This window comes from Gavialis gangeticus, unplaced genomic scaffold (genome assembly GCF_001723915.1).
Source record: "Gavialis gangeticus isolate Ggan-Ray unplaced genomic scaffold, GavGan_comp1, whole genome shotgun sequence".
Lineage (NCBI taxonomy): Eukaryota > Metazoa > Chordata > Crocodylia > Gavialidae > Gavialis > Gavialis gangeticus.
In genome coordinates, this window is record NW_017729022.1 from 59694469 (window position 1) to 59713197 (window position 18729).

An 18729-nucleotide genomic window follows, 5' to 3' on the forward strand; every position below is an offset into this window, starting at 1 on the left:
ATCTCGGTCAACTTATGGCTGTTATTCCTCGTTACTCCCAGTAGTGCTTGGGGGAAAAGGGACTCTCCCATAGCCTGCTAGTCCCCCCTGACTAGTTTGTAACAGGCCACTAGATCCCCTCTCAGCCTTCTCTTGTGAAGGCTGAACAGGTTCAGGTCCCATAGCCTCTCTTCATAGGGCCTGCCTTGCTGCCCCCGATAATGAGAGTGGCCCTCCTCTGGACCCTCTCGATGCTGTCCACATCCCTCTTGAAATGTGGTGCCCAGAACTGGATGCAGTACTCCAACTGAAGCCTGACCAGTGTTGCATAGAGGGGGAGGATCACCTCCTTGGACCTGCTCATGATGTATCTGTGGATGCATGACAAGGTGCAGTTAGCCTTCCTGACCGCGTCCCCACATTGGCAGCCTATGTTCATTTTGGAATCAATAATGACACCGAGATCCTTTTCTTCCTCTGTGCTGACTAGAAGGGAGTTCCCCAGCCTGTAGGTAAGCTGCTGGTTCTTCCTCCCTAGGTGCAGTACCTTGCACTTGTCAGTATTGAATCCTATCCTGTTCTTATCCGCCCACCCCCATAACCTGTCGATCTAGTTGCAGCCTGTCCCTCTCCTCCAGTGTGCCCACTTCTCCCCACATTTTAGTGTTATCCATGAATTTGAACAAGGTGCTTTTCACCCCCTCATCCAAGTTGCCAATGAAGATGTTGAACAGTGCAGGCCCAAGGACTGAGCCCTGAGGGAGCCCACTGGCCACATCCCTCCAGGTCAAAAAAGAGCCATCCACCACCACTCTCTGGGTGCGGCCCTCCAGCCAATAAACAACGCATCTGACTGTGTAGGTATCCACACCACAGTTGCCCAATTTCTTAATGAAAATGGGGTGAGAGATGCAGTGTCGAAGGCCTTCCTAAAGTCCAGAAAGACTATGTCCACCACGACACCTGTGTCCAAGGATTTTGTGACCTGGTCGTAGAAGGCCACCAGGTTGGTCTGACAGGACCTGCCTTGAATGAACCCATGTTGGCTGCCCTTAAGCATGATATCCCCTGCTGGTTCCTAGCAGATGTGCTCCTGGGTAATTTTCTCAAAGAGCTTCCCCAGGACTCAGGTAAGACTAACGGGCCTGTAGTTTCTTGGGTCCTCCTTCCTCCCTTTTTTGAAAATGGGGACCACACACATTGGCCTTTTTCCAGTCCTCTGGCACCTCGTCACTCCCTTTGTCCGATAATTAAGCTAACTGCAGTAGGTGTCCAGGCCACCACACCAAAGTCACCTGCCAAAGATGTACAACCTGCAAAAGGATACATCATGTCTGGGTTCTTTAGAGAAGTCCTGGTCCTTGGTGGGAGGGTCTCCAGTAAGGTCTGAATGGTCTCTGCCTGGGCTGGCTCTATCTGATCGCACCTGCTCTGGACCTGAGTAAGCAAGTGAAAAGGACTTCCAGAACAAGAGGTAATGGATGGGCTTCTTTCTTTGCCTCTTCATTTTCTTGCTTTCCCCACCCCCATCTGTGGGAATGAAGCACACACACTCCACCCCACAAGCACAAAGGGTGGGAATCAAGAAGCAGGGCAGGCTCAAAGCAATTGAATAATACAACCTGGGCAGACAAGCTGAATCATTTTGCCTTCCCACTCCACATCACCTTCCTCACTGCACCAGACAAAAAGAGCCAAGCCGACTGACTGTAGGATCCCCGCATCTTCACCTCTACCTCACCCAACCCAAAGGACTTCTAGATCTTCTTAGCAAATCCCAATGTGACCATGTGTGGAATTCCCTCCTTATGGACTCACCCACTAAGGCTGCCTATACACATGCTCAGGGGGTGGGTGTTTTAATTAGAGTGGTTCTCGGACAGCCACTGTAATTAAAACACCTCACTGTCACATGTATTAAGCCCCCACGCATTTAAAAATGGCTGCAGGACACTTTATCTACAACTCAATTTAACAAGTTTTAGATAAAGTGCCCTGCAACCATTTAAAAATGCACAGAGGCTTAATATGTGTGATGCTGTGGCGGCACTAGAGCCTTCTAATTAGAACACCAACAAGTGCATATGTAGACAGCTCACGTGCCTATTTCCCTTTTCCTCCCAGACCTTACCAGCACTCTTACCTGAAGAAGAAAGAGGCGAAGAGCTTGGGATGTGTTTTCAGGAAGCTCTAATAAATTGGCTTTTGTTGCCTCTTGGAGGATCTGGCTAATTTCGCTTTGAGAAATAACAGTGTTGTTCTGATACCTCACAAACTGGAAGGAAAACAGGGGAAGGAAACAAAAATCAACCCAGAAATCCAGTGGTGACTCATTCCCAGCTAAGACCTTCTCTACACAAAAATGTACTTGGTTAACTAAGGACCAAATGTTTACGCCAATCTAATTAAGTGGTGCAAAGAGCAATTGAGACATGCTTATTGTGGTTTAAGCCAGGCTTATTTTGATTTAACTCAAGTCAATTTAGAATCCAAGTGATACTAAACTGAAAATGCTAGTTTTAATACTGAAATAAGAGCAAGTGAACAGGGCTTCACATTTGTTCACACTTGTTTAATTAAACAGGTTTGAAAAATGAATTATGTTGTAGTGGTGCAGCCTTGTCATATAGGTAACACCTGATTCAGAACAGGGTAGAGATTTGTGCACTGTTACCCACCACAGGCTTCTTTCAACAATATCTTAACAAATATTTGACATCAGTACCCTACCCAGTGCTTCCACAATGCAGTAATGCACAAGTAATCAAATAGTCCCTGTATCACTTCCCCTACAGTGGTCCTGACATGTGAAGGGAATGCAACAAACAGTGAAAGAACACACATCTAACACAGTCAGCATTTTCACAGGGGCCTTCTTTCCACATTTCAAGTACATCTGTTTGTTATTCAGTTATGAGACAGGAATATAGTTAACGACTGAGAACAATGGCCACATCCGGGCTTGTGTTTGGGGAGTATCTGTATAATACAACACACCATCACTTACACAGATGCACTATACTGATACACAGACAAAATGGAGAATGGTCTATGCTTTCCCTGCTCACCAAAGTCAAAAGTCTGAGAATTTCTGGACAAAGGAAGGACTTCTCACCACCACTGAGTAGTGTGAAGAGTAGAAATTGGTTCCAGGGCTGTGAAGCAACGTGAAGAGCTGGAAGAGAGAAGAGAAACTACTAGCAGTGACTTTAAAAACTGCCTCATGGCAAGTTGAACGTAGGTACAGGCACTGGTTTATACAAACTAGGAACCCTTTCATTATACCTATAAGGCCCATACTATAAGACATTAATGTGGCTTTTTTTTTAATATCTGTTTCATCATGCAAGAGGTTGGTCATCAGGCCAAAGGCTTACTCAACCAGAGAATAATGGCTTCTGGTCACATATAAGGTCTTACCTAACTCAGGCTCTATAGTTGAAGTATTTGGCAAAAAACTGAAAGTACCAGAAGAGCCATCCCTTGGATACACTGAACTCAGAATCCTTCTGTCCATCTTTGGTGCTTGTATGGGTGGTAGATAAATGTATTTCATGGGGCATTTTCCAATACAAGTAATGGGCAATCCTTCATCCAGAATTCAAAGAAAACCTAGGTCTGATATCAGGAGAGGTTTCCTGACAGTGAGATGCATTAGACTGAAGACTTTCCCTTTAAGTAGAGGAAACCTCATCATTTGAACTATTTAAGCCCAAACTGAACAGATGCTACAGCCTGTACTGTAGGATACAACCTGGGTTGGAGAGAGTGAGATAAAGATTCCCATGCTTTTGGAACATGGACCACATCTGAATACAGAGTTTACTTTGTGGGCACCTCCCCTGCAAATAGTAGTCACATCACTGCCCTTTTGAAGCTCTTCATGGAAAAGCAATGCTACAAAAAGCATTCATGTATGGGTGAGCCATCTTTTAGCAGGTAGAACTGAGGAGAAGCAAGCATAAGCATCATATAACCAGCCTGCTCTCCACATATCATCAGTGGTCCAGTGGTACACATTTGAAAAGCACAGGACACACACAACTTCTCATCTCTACCTTCTGTGATTTTGACCACATCCTTTCTCCAAACACAAGCAACTGGATGTCAAGTACAGAAAAGCTGCTGCATTTGCCTACATGGTCAACATACTGTCAGGATCACATTCACTACTCTGTAAAGTGGTTAGGAGGGAACCGAGGTAGGAATGGGGCTATATAAAACATGGGTGCTATATAAAACATGAGTTGCTCTGCACAGCAACCAAGTGAGTTCTTATTTCTAAACATTATGATACATCATCTGATAACCTTCAGAGCAGTTCAGTGAAAGCAATGACTTATGATCACTGAAGGGAATTCTGCATTGCAGTGAGAATTTGGGCAGGCAGAGCAAAGGGTTTGGCTGTTGCTGAAATACTGAAGCAGCATTTGCTCAGTTTAATCCTGAAGCAATGGAACCTCCCACCAACCCCTTCTTGTCATCCTGTTCTGCTGGGGCTTTTTGCAGAGATGCCCATGGGCTAGTGACTGCCATTCGCCTGTAGTATTCAATTTTCATTCACCAACTTTCTCTCCCCCAACAATACTCTTTTTGTTAAAGGTTCCTTCAACCTCTAGCACTCTCTCTCCCTGTTTGTTACTGATTAGCATGGGTCAGGGAGCAGGGAACTTTTTTTCTGCTCTGAGGCTAGAACCAATGCCCAACTTGGTCACAGGATGCTAAAATCGAAAGGAAACACTTATTTCATTGGCTCAATTGCAAGAAGCCTTCTGCCTGCACTGCAAGGTGGCCTTTTGAGTTGAAGTTCTATGGTTGCTACTTGGTCTCTGGGAGTTTCAGCTCCACATTCTGTTGTTCTGTGTCCTGCAGGTACCCGTAATCTGGAAGCAAATTGCAACTGGCCCCTTAAAATGTGGAGGGCTGCATAACCCATTTGTAGCTTGCCCCCAACCCAATCAACTGGTCACTCTGGGCTAAATGGCTGGAATAAATGACCTGAGTGTGAAAGGCCCTGTACCCCATTCCAGAATCCCAAGAGGACCATCCCTTTGGGCCATAACAGATTTTGGAGCGAGGAAGATTGCTTTAGTCTTTCCAAAAATGACCCAGGGATCTGTGGCCAGAGAAAGGACTTAATCCTGCAGGAAGCTGGACACTGTGGCTTCAGTCCAACAAAATGTTTAAGCATGCAATTAACTTATGTATTTCAGCATGTCTATTGATTTCTCTGGGGCTCCTGCTAGGCTTAATTTAAAGCATATGCTTAAGGGTATTGTTGGATCAGGGCCAGAATGTTTGGCCCATTGCAGGGCTGAGTCCCAACTGAGCAAAGGCTGGGCAGGCTTTACCAGTGTCCTGGTTCTTCACATGCAGGTACTCCATCAGGGCCTCCAGGCAGGCAACCACTGTTTGAGAAAGCAGCAGATCTTTCTGTAAACACAAAGGAATGAAAATGAGGGCAATGGCTGCTACAAGACGGCAATGTGAAAAAACAAGGGTCCCATCTCTCAAGGGCATAGCTTAGACAAATGACACTTTTCATCCCACTCCTGGCATTAAATGTGCAACCTATCTGCCACTGGTGGTATCATGGGGCCACACAAGAGAGAAGAGTTTGGTTCAAAGTCTACAAGACTCAGCAACTGTCTCCTAAGAAAATGAGTAGAAGGTGCACCCATTAGCTGTGGTAGGGAAACACGCCGAGTAAATCTTTACCAGCTCTAACCTCTGTGATGTTTACACAGCAGTGTGCTATGCAGTGAGATACCCAGGCTAGCCTGAGCACCGGAAACAATCTAGGCACATAGCACAGAGCACTGTACAGGCTAATTTGTATGGCTCCTCATTACATTCAGAGGCACTCAACAGCATAGAAAGGCCTGTAGGCTTTGTTATGTCTTTCTAGTGCATTCTTTTAAACATATCTGAAAATATACCTGGGCCAAAAGATTCTGCAGACTGATGACAAGCGAAAGCACCTGCCGCACGGTCAGAGGATACAGGGAGGCATTGTCCTCTGATGGCAAGGACTCCAAGCTGCTCTGGGCTGTGGGTTGGACTATAAGCACCAGCAGGGATGAAGAGAAGTTCTGCCTAATGATGAACCTCAGGAGCTGAAGAATACCAACTGGACAGGGAACTGCTCATTATTACTAAACAATATCTTCCCTCCTTCACTTACAACCCATGAACCAGCCCCAAAGTACCCTGCATGAGTGGCCACATCACAGCTGGGGCAGAGGAGGGAAGGAAAAACTTGGTGGATTCGTTTTCAGTGCTTACTGAAGTGAGACAGACCTTACTTAAAGGCTGCAGGCAGGAATGGTACCCCAACAGGCTTCCCACGTGCCTCAGCCTTACCCTGCAGCATGGCTTATCTTGTTATTCCAGTTCTCAGTCAGATTCAGCCTCTGCTGCCCTACTCCATGGTGGTTTCATAGCATGAACCAATGCCCACCAAGGAGGGATGCCATCAGACTCATTTCACTTTGGTCTCCCCCTGAGCATGCACCCAGGTGCTCCAAGCTGGTCACATCCACACTCCTCAGGCTCATACGAGTACTGACATGCTCTTCTCCAATAATACAGTCATAGAATCATAGAGCTGGAAGGAACCTCAGCAGGTCATGTGTAGTCAAGGCAGGACCACCTCTGTCTAAACCATCCAATAAAGTGTTTGTCTAGACAGATCATTCTCATTTGTGTTCTCCCTGCCTTCACAGGGCTGCCACCCCCTCCCAATGTTCTCCCTACTTTTCACATAGTCTCTGCGGCTGGCAAAGTGCTAGTTACAGCAAAAAAGCTGCAAGAGCAAGTCTTTCAACCAGCCTCTGCCTACCTAAGAGCAGTGCAGGCTTCTTCCTTCTGAAGATGACTACATTCAGGATCTTCTCTAAATTCAGAGAGATTGGCTGGTGAACCTGTAAAAAAAATGAAGTACTGGGAAGAGACACAATGCCTGGCTCTAGGGCTGAGTCAGCAGAGGATCAGCTCGGCTAGTTAGGCTGCTCCCTGAACAATCTTGGGAAATCTGAGACCTGAAGAAGATGAAGTGGTCTTGGGTAAGACTGGGGAAGGACAGCAAGGATGCATGGCCCAAGTCTTGTCCACTTGCCTGCATGCTGCCTGCTGTAGCTGCACAAATAGTTGCTTCTGCTACACTCATCAGCTGCCAAACAGTTAACAAACCAAGCCTAATGCTGGCAGATAAACTGCCCTCATTATTAGCACCCACCTGAAGTGAATGTGGGCAGTTCACACTTCTCTGAACCATTCATAGAATCATAGAAAATTAGGGATGGAAGGGACCTCAGGAGGAAGGGATCTAGTCCAACCCCCTGCTCAAAGCAGGACCATCCCCAACTAGATCACCCCAGCCAAGGCTTTGTCTAGCTGGGTCTTAAAAAGCTCCAAGGATGGAGATTACACCACCTCTCTGGGTAACCTGTTCCAATGCTTTACCAGTGAGAAAATTCTTCCTAATATCTAACCTAAAATTTCCTTGCTGCAACTTGAGACCATTGCTCCTTGTTCCATCATCTCCCACCACTAAGAACAGTCTAGCTCCATCCTCTTTCAAACCCCCCTTCAGATAGTTGAAGGCTGCTATTAAGTCTCCTCTCAGTCTCCACTTCTCTAGACTGACTAAGCCCAGTTCCCTCAGCCTCTCCTTATAAGCCATGTGCCCCACCCCCCTCACCATTGTTTCCATTTAAATATCTGCAGACTCAGGGGGACTGCATGACATCAGTTCACAATCACAGCCAGAAACACCACAAGCTTTGGGCTGGATTCACCAGGATGCTTTGGCAGCTTCAGCAATACTGCGTGAGCAGCCCTGGAGCAGTAACAACAACAGAGGCTCTGTCACTCCTTCCATATTGAAACAAGAGCTTCAATTGCTCAGAGTCTGATGAGACCAACAGAGGAATACTGCTAATATGCTTCATGGCTCATCTGACTCCAAATCATTTCCGAGAGAGTCTCTGCTGCCCATCCTACACCTTTGGTTGCTTTATCTATCTCTGACTACATGGAGTCTGTGGTTTCTCACACTGTTGGTATCCATGGTATCCATCTGGATAGGCCAGTGAAGTACTGTTTAATTTAAACACTAGATTTATAGGGCATTAAAGGATCCCATACTAATGATCAGTACAGGATGGCAAAAAAAAAAAATCAAACCAACTCCCAAAAGACACAACACTTAGGCATTAGGACCAAGCACCTCCCTGGACCCATACATCAATGCAACTCTGAACATTTTGTCCTGTTGGGAAAAGCATAATTCATGACAAACTGTCAGTTTCTCTGCCTCAGGGCCTTAATTCCCCATTTGGTGTCTCATGCTACTAGGTTTGTGACTCCCAAGGTGCTAAATCTTTTGCAGGTTCCTGACATGATTAACAGCTTAGACACATACATCTTTCTGTGCATAAATATGGCTGGCAATATGGAAAAGTCCAGTGCCCAAGGGTTACAGGAAGCAATTTATCTATTGAGGGAGGTTTCCATACTTTATTGGGGAAAAAACCCCTTTCCTAGCAATACAAACTAAGGCCCTGCTTCTGTAAAAAAAATTGCATCTGGGTTAGCTTGACTGACTGGGACTAGCTTCCTCATTTCCATGGGACTGGTGCCCAGAGTAAGTTCTAGCATCTGCTTAAGAATTTGCAGAGCAGAGCCTACACTCACACACCAAGATTTTAACTCAGGAAGGGTGGGGGGGGGCATCAGCAGGTGTTCACAGAGGTAAAGATCACCCTCTTGGATCAGTGTTAAATATTCTATGTACAGTCCCCTGCAATTTTAACAGAGGGGCCCATCCATCACAGCAGTTTGCAGAATGGGGCACTGGCTTCCTGAAAAAAAGCCTTTCAAATATATATTGCTGGAGAAGAGCTGGAGATATTGTTTATCACTGCCTTTTCTCCTGACCTCTCAAATGTTCCACCTTTTAGTTGGCCATGCCACAGGATTCCTGGCCCCTGCCAGGCTGGGAGAACAAAGTACCACATATAGCCAAAGCAGATCTGCCCTATCCACAGGGGCCAGCAGATTCCAAGCCAACATGAAACGTTCTCCCTACAAACAGAGATTTTAAGGTTAAAACTGTTCCTCCAGCAGCTTGTATCCAAGTTGCACAGTGGGTTCTAACCTCGCTGTTGTAACTGTGCTGATGAGCCAGGAGGGAAGCAGTCAGCAGCCAAGCAGAGCAGAGAAGTGCCTCCTCTGAGGACGATAAAGCAGGTTCAGAGGGAGATGGCCATGTCCAGGTAACATCCAGCACTCTCTGAAGCAGCTCCAGCAAAGGAACACTGGAAAGCAGCACGGCCACCACTGTGGAAGAAAAAAGTCATGCCAGTTTCAGGAGTCTGCTGGGATGATGCAGAGACAGTCAACAGGCATACAGCCCAAGGGATCAGAGCTGGCCACAGCATAGACCCACAGAACATGGCTCCTTAGAGTGTTCATCTTATCCAGTACCCCACCTGCTGCTGCAGAGGTATGACTGCTGGGCCAGTTAACAAAATAAACAGTATTAAAACAGTCTAGCTGGATGGTTGCCTATATCTGCTTCTCTCTCTTAAGTTTTTGAATTGTAATGAAGGCCTGAAAGCCCCAGTAAGGCACTATGGTCTCACCATGCTAGGTGCTGGATAAGCAAGTGAAATACAGAGGACTTCCTGCCCCCCTGAGGTCAATGCTTCAATCTATAGAAAACAGCAAGCTCCTCATATACCCTTCTGTCATGCAATCCCCACACTTCCCCACCCATCAAGCACCTAGCCAATATGTAACCAGAATGGAAAATATCCTTCTTGACCTCTCATCACTCTGAAACTCATGTTCTGCTGGTCCTTATTACCCAAACCTGCTCAGCTACAGCTGGGTTGAGATCAACTCAGTGGAACTGCCCCAGCCTATAGCATTTAACGCAACCCTGTTCACCTCTCTGTTGGCTGCAGACCATTGTCTGGTGAAGGCTCCAATACAGGAAGTTCAAGGAGGGTTGCAGGAGCTCTGCATCATCCAGTCTGCACTTCCCACAGAGGTTGCTGACTACAAGACACAGTAATACAGGAGATGACTGAGCATTCCCAAAGACAATACCAGGCACAATATCAAGACCAGAAAGACATTAACTAATTGGAGAAAAGTGCAATTGAAATACTGAAAGGGCTGAAGGAACTGAGGAAAACTTTAAACAACAAAAAGAAGGGGTGAATTTGGCTATTATTCATGAAGTTCCAGAAGCTTAGTTCATACAAGGTGACAACCCACTGCTCCTAGGGAAATCTAGTCTAAACTAGACAGTGCAGCAAGGGATGACAAATGCCAAACAAAGGGTTTGCACAGGAAGGTGAGGGGTCCCAGTAGCGACAGGCTACAAAATAAGTGGTTTGTTGCAGACATATCTTGCTGGCTCCTAACATCAAACCTACAAGGATGGTGTTCAAAACAAAAATCTGGGAGGAAGGCAAGGACTGGGGAGCTGCCGTGGCAGATCAGCCCTGTGGTCCACCCAGCCTGTGGTTGTTTAAGATGGCCAGCACCAGATGCTTCAGAGGAAGGTGAAAAACCTGTCCATCTATTAATTGTAAGGATTACTATTAAAACCCTGAGGATCCAGCACTGTTGTGTTAGGCACTGTACCTGCCCATAACAAAGAGACAGTCCTTACCATGAATACCTTATCATCTAAATAAAAGCAGATGCCTCTTCCTAACTCTGCTCTCTTAGGTTACTGGCCATCTGCAGAGCAGACCCACAGAAAGCAGTGGCAGTCTCAAAGCCTGGACCTTTTAACATGGGACAGAACAGTGCTGCAGACTGCTGTGGAGAATGTTCCTGCATCATCCAGGTACTGGGATAAGAGACCATGGACCAAATGAGTCAGTCTCGTCTACCTTTGACACCCACAATCTCTGAGCAGCTCACACAAACCCACTGGCTGCCCGCACAGGCAGACATGCATGCAATTCCCCACATCAGAGGTGACCTTGTAACCCAAAACTGTTTCTCTGTCACTGATTGTCAGGGACCACCGACTTCACTTTCCTACATAACATCAATACGCAGTGAGGAATGACGCTGAAAGCCCTGTCTGACAGGCTCTGGGGTAGTTTTTAGCTGTTTGGTTCTTGCGTTCTAGTCTGGCTTAAACTGCCACATCTTCCTGTCATATTAGTTACCAGCCCCATTCCCTTATTCCTGGTGACTGCCAGAGGTGGGAAGAATCATCTGCTGCTATGTGGACAAAAACAGTTAAAGTCTCTTCCCAGGGTAGGGGACTTGTCACCTGCTCAGCCTCTGAGCAGTAAGAGGAAGGCAGTGCCTTACTCTGCACCTCCGCCACTGAGAAGCAACAAACAAAAGGAAGGTTACAGCCAACCCCAGGCAGCAGAAAAGACTTTGGCTGCCATGTGAGGTCAGAGCAGAGGTACATTAAGGACAGCCTGATTCCCACATACAGAAAGACTCTTATACTCTGGCCACATAGAAGAACCCTGAAGGGACTGCACACATATTTTACTCCCACTACCACAGCAGTGCAAAGGAGCCCTGAGTTCCAACAACAACCAGGCCCTCAGTCTAAGCACAGAAACAGATCCCAGCAGGAAAAGAAGGATGCAGAGACTCACCATGGTGGAGCAGCTTGAAGTCTGTGGTGTCCAGCTCTCTCTCAGCCTCATTCCTCAGCTGCACTAGAAAGATGAGGCTCAGCAACAATGGCAGGTTCCTGTTAGCTAAGAAAGGAAAGGGATGGCTGGTCAACATGCTCCAACACACTACTGTCCCAGAAGCATTACGTGGTGTTCACCTTGGAGCTCGCTTGGCAGAGGGGATGGGGTCGGGATGGTACAAGCTGATATCCAAAATATCCTCCAATCATTGTTTCCTCCCTCGTTCACTCTAGTCAAGGCTGACCCTGACATCCTCTAAAGGCTGGTTACAGGTTCTTTTGAGTCCCATCAACACCTGCTCTAGGAGTAGCAGGAGAAAAGCCAGAGGGTTGCTGTTTGGGGAAACACTCCAACCCTGGAAACCCAGACCTGCTCCACTCCTTGTGTAGTGCACAGTAAACCAGGAAGGAGAGAGGTAGAACCATGGTGGATAGGACTGGGAGCAGAAAGCAGAGCAGCAGATCAGACAGGGGAAGGGAATTGGAGTGGCACTCGGCAGAGGTGCAGGGCTAATTTGTGACATGCCTACCAAAAAGGTTGTTCCCCTCACCCCCTCTCTTACACCCTTAATGGGCTGGCAAGAGACAATCTCATAGAACCTTCATAGAAGCTAGAAATCCACCACTCTTTCCACCATGATGCTTTCTGTACTTTCTTTATGTAGTCAAACACCTACCCCTGTTAGGCACTTGAGTTCTCATCCCTCCATGGCCAACCATCTCCCAATCTGCAACATATTTATCCTCCCAACACCCCGGCAAGCAGAGGAGCAAACTAGCAACTCCATGTTGCAGCAAGGAAATGGAGGGAAAGTCTACACTGTGGTCAAAGCTGCAACTGCAACTGGTGTAGACAGCCCTGAATTTGTTTCAGATGGGCTCAGGTAGTAATCCCAGCAGAGTGGCAGCAGCACAGAGCTGAATGGGAGCTAGCTGCTTGAGTACATACCCAGGGACATGGGTGGATTTTGCAGCGCACATTGAGCTCTGTGCTGCCACAGCTGCTGGCTTGGGTAATGGTACCTGAACCAGCTGGCTTAATGCTAGCTCAGGTCTGCCTACACATCCTACACTCATGTCTTTGACTGCAGTACAAATATATTTTAAAACATAGGTTGACTGGCTGAGGATAATCTGCCCTCCTTATTGGCACCAGCAATTGTACCGAAGTGCATGGACTCTTCCTACACAGAGAACTGAACCAGCAGAGAGGAATGACTTCCAATCACTATCTGAGGGTTGGTCTACACAGAGATATTTACCAACACGACTCCCTGCCTATACACTCTAATGAGAGTGTTTTTTTCTGCTTTAGCTTCTGTGCTTTGAAAAAGGTACGTTAAACTGGAAAAAGACTGTCCTATTCCAGAATAAGAGTATCCACACCAGTATAGTTCTGCTAACAAGTATCCCTGCATAGACAAGCCTTAAGGCTGGATTACAAACTGTGGCAAAAAGATCAAAGACCTCTTAGCACAGATTTAATCTCTAAACTCTGATGCTGTCTGTTATCGGGCTGAAATTACACAGGAAATTCACCTTGTAAAGTCGCAGAGCTGCTCTCCACCAGCAGCTGTTGCAGAATCTGGAGAAACTGACTTCGGAGAAGGTCACAGACCAAGACATCCTCGTTTCTTTTCAAGAAGACCTTCAGTGTCATCAGCACCTTGTGGGCCACTTCCACACTGCTTGAGCAGACAAGATCCTGGCAGGAAAGAACATCACCATTACACTATATTGGTTCTTAGGGAAATAGGACAACAAAGTGGCCATCTATGTTTAGCATGCCCTGACCACACAGAATACGAGGCAAGAGGGAAATGCACTCTGCCCTTTGAGACAAAAACACCTTCATTAGCAGGTTCTGACCCACTAGAAATATCTGAGTCCCACCTAGTGTGCCTGAAATGTTGGGTGTCCAAGTGGCTTGATTTTCAAAAGTGCTGCTGAGGACCCGGCAACTCCCACTGACTTCCTTAGGGGCTGCTGCTTCATATATTAAGGCCATGTGCAGTCAAACCCTTGGAGGTGAGCACCAGTGAAGTACCCAGGGGTATACAGTGCCACACCAAACAGCTGAGTGTGACAGTTGAAGTGCTCCACATGATTGCCACAGCTTTAATCCGAAGGATGCTGCTTCTCCTATTAGCAGAGCAAGACCATTGATTAGCTTGAACTCACTGGAGAAGCAGCACCCTTTGAAGTAAAAGTCACAGCAATCCACTGCACAGCTCCTCCTTAATTTAGCACCCTGCTGCAAATTAAGTGGATTGTGAGTCACCCAGAGACAAATGATTTGGGTTCATATCTGTATTTAAAGCCCTTAAATAAGGGGCTTAACAAACCTACCATTGGATGCACTTTTTAAAATGTTTGGCTTAGAAGCCCAGCATGTGTAGGAACAATATGATATAAACACTAGGTAATAATTCAACCCCAAAATTAGAAATGGGGGGAAAATGATTCATTTAGTCCCTCAGCATCTTTTTGTAGGAACAATTTGTCCTGGAGTCTCTGGTTAAACCAGGCTTGACTAGCATTGACCACCATTCAGCAAAACCCTTACTCATGTGCCCTGCTGGAAACATACACTTCTGTGCTTTGCTGAATGAGGATGAATTTAGGTATATGCTTAATGTTTAGTTCATGCTGAAGTGCCTTGTGCAACTGGAACTGATAAAGCCTGAGGTATAAAATACTGAAGATATAATAACAGGTTGATATCAAGGAAGAGGACACTACTCAGAGCTGAAATAATGTGTTCAATCTTAGTGACTGCAGCTCAGAAAAGGCACAGCAGAAAGAGAGGGGATTCAGAAACAGGCAACAAAAATGCTTTAACAGCTAAAGCCACTTCCATCTAAAAAGAGATTAAAAATACTGGGAATGTTTAGTTTAGAGAGATGAATATAAGAAAACATGATGGAGGTATAAAAAAGACCAGGGTACAGACAGGGTAAACTGAGCTCTCCTCCATTTACCTTCTTTCACAATGCAAGACTAGGAGGGGGGCTATTCAGTGGAACAAAGGCAACACATTTAAAGATGCTTATAGGAAACCCTCAGACCTCAAGGTAAACCAAGGCAATGACGGGAAGATAAAATATTATCTGGAAGGGACAGGCAAAGATGCAACAAAGTGGAAGGAAATCGTACAAGGTAGGCAGAGATGGAAGGCTGCAGTGAAGGCCATTATAGGCCCTCAAGGCCTACGAAACCAGAGAAAGAGAGCCCTTCTTTATGTAATTGCTTTGTGCCATAAAGTATAACTGAGTATAGTAGACTTCAATATGAGTATTTATATGAGTTATGAGAACACCCACAGCTAAATGAGCTAGGATAAAGTACCTGCAAAGTATATAAACCTTGGAAGGTACAAGGGCATAAGCTGTCTGCTAACTCCTTTGAATTACCTAATATTAGTCAGCATACAATGTGGACAAGTGAGCTGATCTGATAGGTCAGTTCCTGTGTTCATACCTTTGATCAGCCCTATGATCCAGTGCTAATATTTAGTCTTGAATTCAATTTACAATATCCTTTATTTATGCAGTACAGGAGAACAATCTAAAGTTGACCAATTCCAACTTCATGTGTGTGTTAACATGTTTCTTTTTGCTCAGGAACTCAAGGTCCCCAGTGAAGCCACTCACCGTCTATTCTGTTTAGCCCAGAGTTTTAATAAGAGCAATCAAGCAAATAAATCACCCTGGGAAGGACATTCATTTCATCTCCCTATGACATGCAGAGGTCTTTCTATTTTACTAGTGGCTTTACTTTCCTCCCAGGCTGGGGTTATTTATCTCTGAAGTTTGGTTTATATCTGATGGAATATTTATTCCAAGATATTGGACTATCTTATTAGCCCATTTAAATTCAGATTGATTATGCTGTTCCCTTGCCGAGAGGTGAATTGTCAATGTCTGTGATTTATTACAGTTTACTTTAAAGCCTGGAACTGAGTTAAACTAATTTATTTCTGAAACAGCATGTGGCAAAAAGCAAATGAGAAAGTGGGAACATAATGCCATTTGTAGAACGTGCAATAGTTTCTCTATTTCATCATCCAGAACTGGCTTCGTCTTTATATAGCGGTGATATATAAATTAGTTGTACTTTGTTGGGTGAGGGATGCCAAAATTATCTACCCAATTATTTTTGGCAATAAGTCATTCTAGGACATCCTTACTTTTAATTCAGACTGATCTGTCAACTAACCAATCACTTTTAGTGAAGGTCTGGAAATGATTTGCCTGAATATGACTTTGTATTCTGGAACACAGTCCAAAGTGGTGAAGGCTTCCTCTGAGGAATGGACTTTGTCTCTATGGGCCCTCTCAGAAACTGGTGAGAATTAATGTTGCACTGTCTGTTGGATGAGACAAACATGGCCACCCTCTTAAACCATGTTTACACTGTCTGCTAAGGCCAAATCTGCCTCCCTCTCCCATTTTGGGAGGTTATTTATTCAAGAGTATGGCTACTATTTTATCTGAAAGCTCAACAGTTTCAGCAGGAAATTAGGCTTCTCTTCTGAATAATATGTAGCATTCTTCTAGAATCAAGGGGCTGAAAGAGACCTAAGGTTCACCCAATCCAGCCACCTGCACAACTGCAGAATGTGCTGTATCTGCATCATCCCAGACAAATGTTTACCCATTCTCCTCTTAAAAACTTGCAGTGTAGGATATTCCACACCTTCTCCAGGCAAATTTTTCCACCCTTTCATGATTATAATAGGTTATTAAGTTTGATGGAGATCTGCTGACTGATACTAGCTGAAGCCCTGACTTATTACTCCAAGGGCTGAGAGGACTTTTGAACAGTGAAAGATCAATCCCAAAGGTTTCTGATGTTGTCTTTTAAGAGCAACACAGGCATGGGAGGATCTAGGATTTTGAAAAGAGGGTGCAGATGGTATGGCACATCATCACATATAACAACATATTTTTCTCCAGTTAAAGAGAAACTAGACACTTTACTAATATGCTAAGGAAATAGCACTATATTATTTAGTTTAAGATCAAAGCAAAAACAAATATTACCAGTTACACAGTTCCCTTGATCATGGGCTTCACTGTCTACCCAGATTCCAGAGGCAACCAAGCATCTTGGCTGGGTTGCCCAGGTACAGCCAAAGGCTACTTCCATGTCAAATTTGCACAGGTGGTACAGGACTGAATACAGCAGGGGCAGGCAATTATTTTGGGCACAGGGCTGCTTACTGAGTTTTGGCAACCCATTGAGGGCTGCATGACAGGCAGCCCAGGGCAGATTAATATTAATTTTCAAAATTTTTTAGGGACCTTGCGGGCTGGATAGAATGGCCTGGCATACCGCATTTTGCCCATCCCTGGAATACAGTATATACAAAGGAAAATTTTCTGCATGGATCCCCAATTCAGAGAACTGTTTATCTATTAACTGAATTGCTTTCCAAAATCAGGCCATTAGTGATAGGCTGTCCTTGTAAAAGTCACATACCAGTAAAATGAGTAAAATGCTGGAGTTGCCTTTCAGGATATGAAGTAAACTGTTACAGCCATTTGGGCAATCAGGCAAGCCAGAGGAGAGTTCAGAGGCAGCATCTTCAATCTCCATTTGACTGCAGTCTTCCCAGGAAAACCAGAGTTGAAGGATCTGGTGACCAAACCTGCCCACAAGCTCAGAATAACGCAGGAAGAATTTAAGCAGGAGAGGATGATGAACATAAATTGAGCCCACATCTGATATATTCTCCACAATCCTTTTGATGGCACACAGAGGACTCTAATCAGCAGGGAGAGACACAGGGAGGAAAATAATCCCTAGACTCTGAGTAAGCGGAAGCTAAAGGGCATTTATAGGTGGGGACACTTTAATTAGCAGGACTCTGAGAGCCGCACTAATTAAAGCTCCCAGAGTGTCACATGTATGTGTCCCTGTGCTAAAAAATGGCAGCAGGGACAGTTTAACTGAAGCTTGGCGAACCAGCTTTAAAGTGCCCCTGCCACCATTTTTCAGTGTGGGAACATTGATACACATGATGCTGGAGTCTGGTGGAGCACAGTAATTACCATGCTCCAGCAGACCCGATTAATCAAGTCCGCTCCGACGTGCTGTAATTACAGCGTGTTGGAGCAGCCTCCCTGCACATGTATAGGAGTCCAAAGTGACAGGACTCTTGTGTGGGAGAAAGACAGTCAAGTTTCCTGTTTAAACAACTTGTCAATATCATCCAAACACAGTCTTTATGGAGTCCTGCTGAATCACCAGGGCTAAGGACCACTTTGTAACTTCTAGTCAGCGCTCTAAAACTGTGGAGCAGAAGATAAACTCTACAGAAGCATAAGAAATCCTGATGACAAGGATGCCAGTGCATTCAGGAGGTTGAAGTTAAGGAACTTCTAGAAGCCTTCACACGTGCTCATCCATGCCACAAACACCTTCCCACATATGTACAACTTTAATCACTCAAACCTGTATCCCACAGCACTCTCTATGCTGAAGTAATCTGAAAACTCCCCACCTCCTCCTATCATCAAATACAGTTGCTTTCAAAGAGGGTAAGGGCATGGGGAAAGAATTCTGCTTTTACCAAATCTAAGGCTTCAGCTTTGTCTTGACATATAGCCAGAAGGTAAAGAACAGCTCTGAACACATATGGAGGGGGATAGTCTCCCTGATCCTGCACTGACAGAAGGAAACTTCTTATGGCTGAGAATAATTCTGCTTCTGGAACAAATCTGTAAACAAAAAGATGGGAGACAGGAAACCATAAAGCCAGCCCAGCCTCATCTGGGGGCTGCCTTCTTCAGACCCTTCCTTGGCTCACCTGTCTTCCATGGTGTAGGCAAAGTACAAGAGAAGCAGGAAGCAATACTTGTGGCTGTGAAGGGCTTCATCTAAACAAAATGGCTCTGCGGTTTCTGACAGGAGGATGAGGCCTTCAGGCACACTGTAGTTTAACTGAGGCAGACTCCTCTGCAGAAGCTCAGACATCTCTTGCTCTAGAAAGGAAGCTACTTTGAGAATGGCAGGAAGAACTGAGGAATACCAGAACAAAAGCCATATTTCTATTT

At 45.4% G+C, this 18729-nt stretch overlaps 1 protein-coding gene across 1 annotated transcript in view; it reads right to left on the minus strand.

The window, feature by feature from the left end:
• Positions 1-1189: 1189 nt before the first annotated feature.
• MEI1 (meiotic double-stranded break formation protein 1) overlaps positions 1190-18729 on the minus strand; it is a 58175-nt gene continuing 40635 nt past the window's right edge. Inside the window, exons 18-30 of the mRNA XM_019515806.1 lie at positions 18483-18693; positions 18246-18393; positions 17153-17437; positions 13208-13373; positions 11628-11732; positions 9934-10044; positions 9140-9321; positions 6821-6902; positions 5919-6109; positions 5331-5412; positions 3048-3154; positions 2123-2254; positions 1190-1416 (exon numbers count right to left, since the gene is read on the minus strand). Of these exons, the coding sequence (XP_019371351.1) occupies positions 1210-1416; positions 2123-2254; positions 3048-3154; positions 5331-5412; positions 5919-6109; positions 6821-6902; positions 9140-9321; positions 9934-10044; positions 11628-11732; positions 13208-13373; positions 17153-17437; positions 18246-18393; positions 18483-18693 (2009 nt within the window). The 3' untranslated portion in view covers positions 1190-1209. The remainder of the gene's footprint in view (positions 1417-2122; positions 2255-3047; positions 3155-5330; positions 5413-5918; positions 6110-6820; positions 6903-9139; positions 9322-9933; positions 10045-11627; positions 11733-13207; positions 13374-17152; positions 17438-18245; positions 18394-18482; positions 18694-18729) is intronic.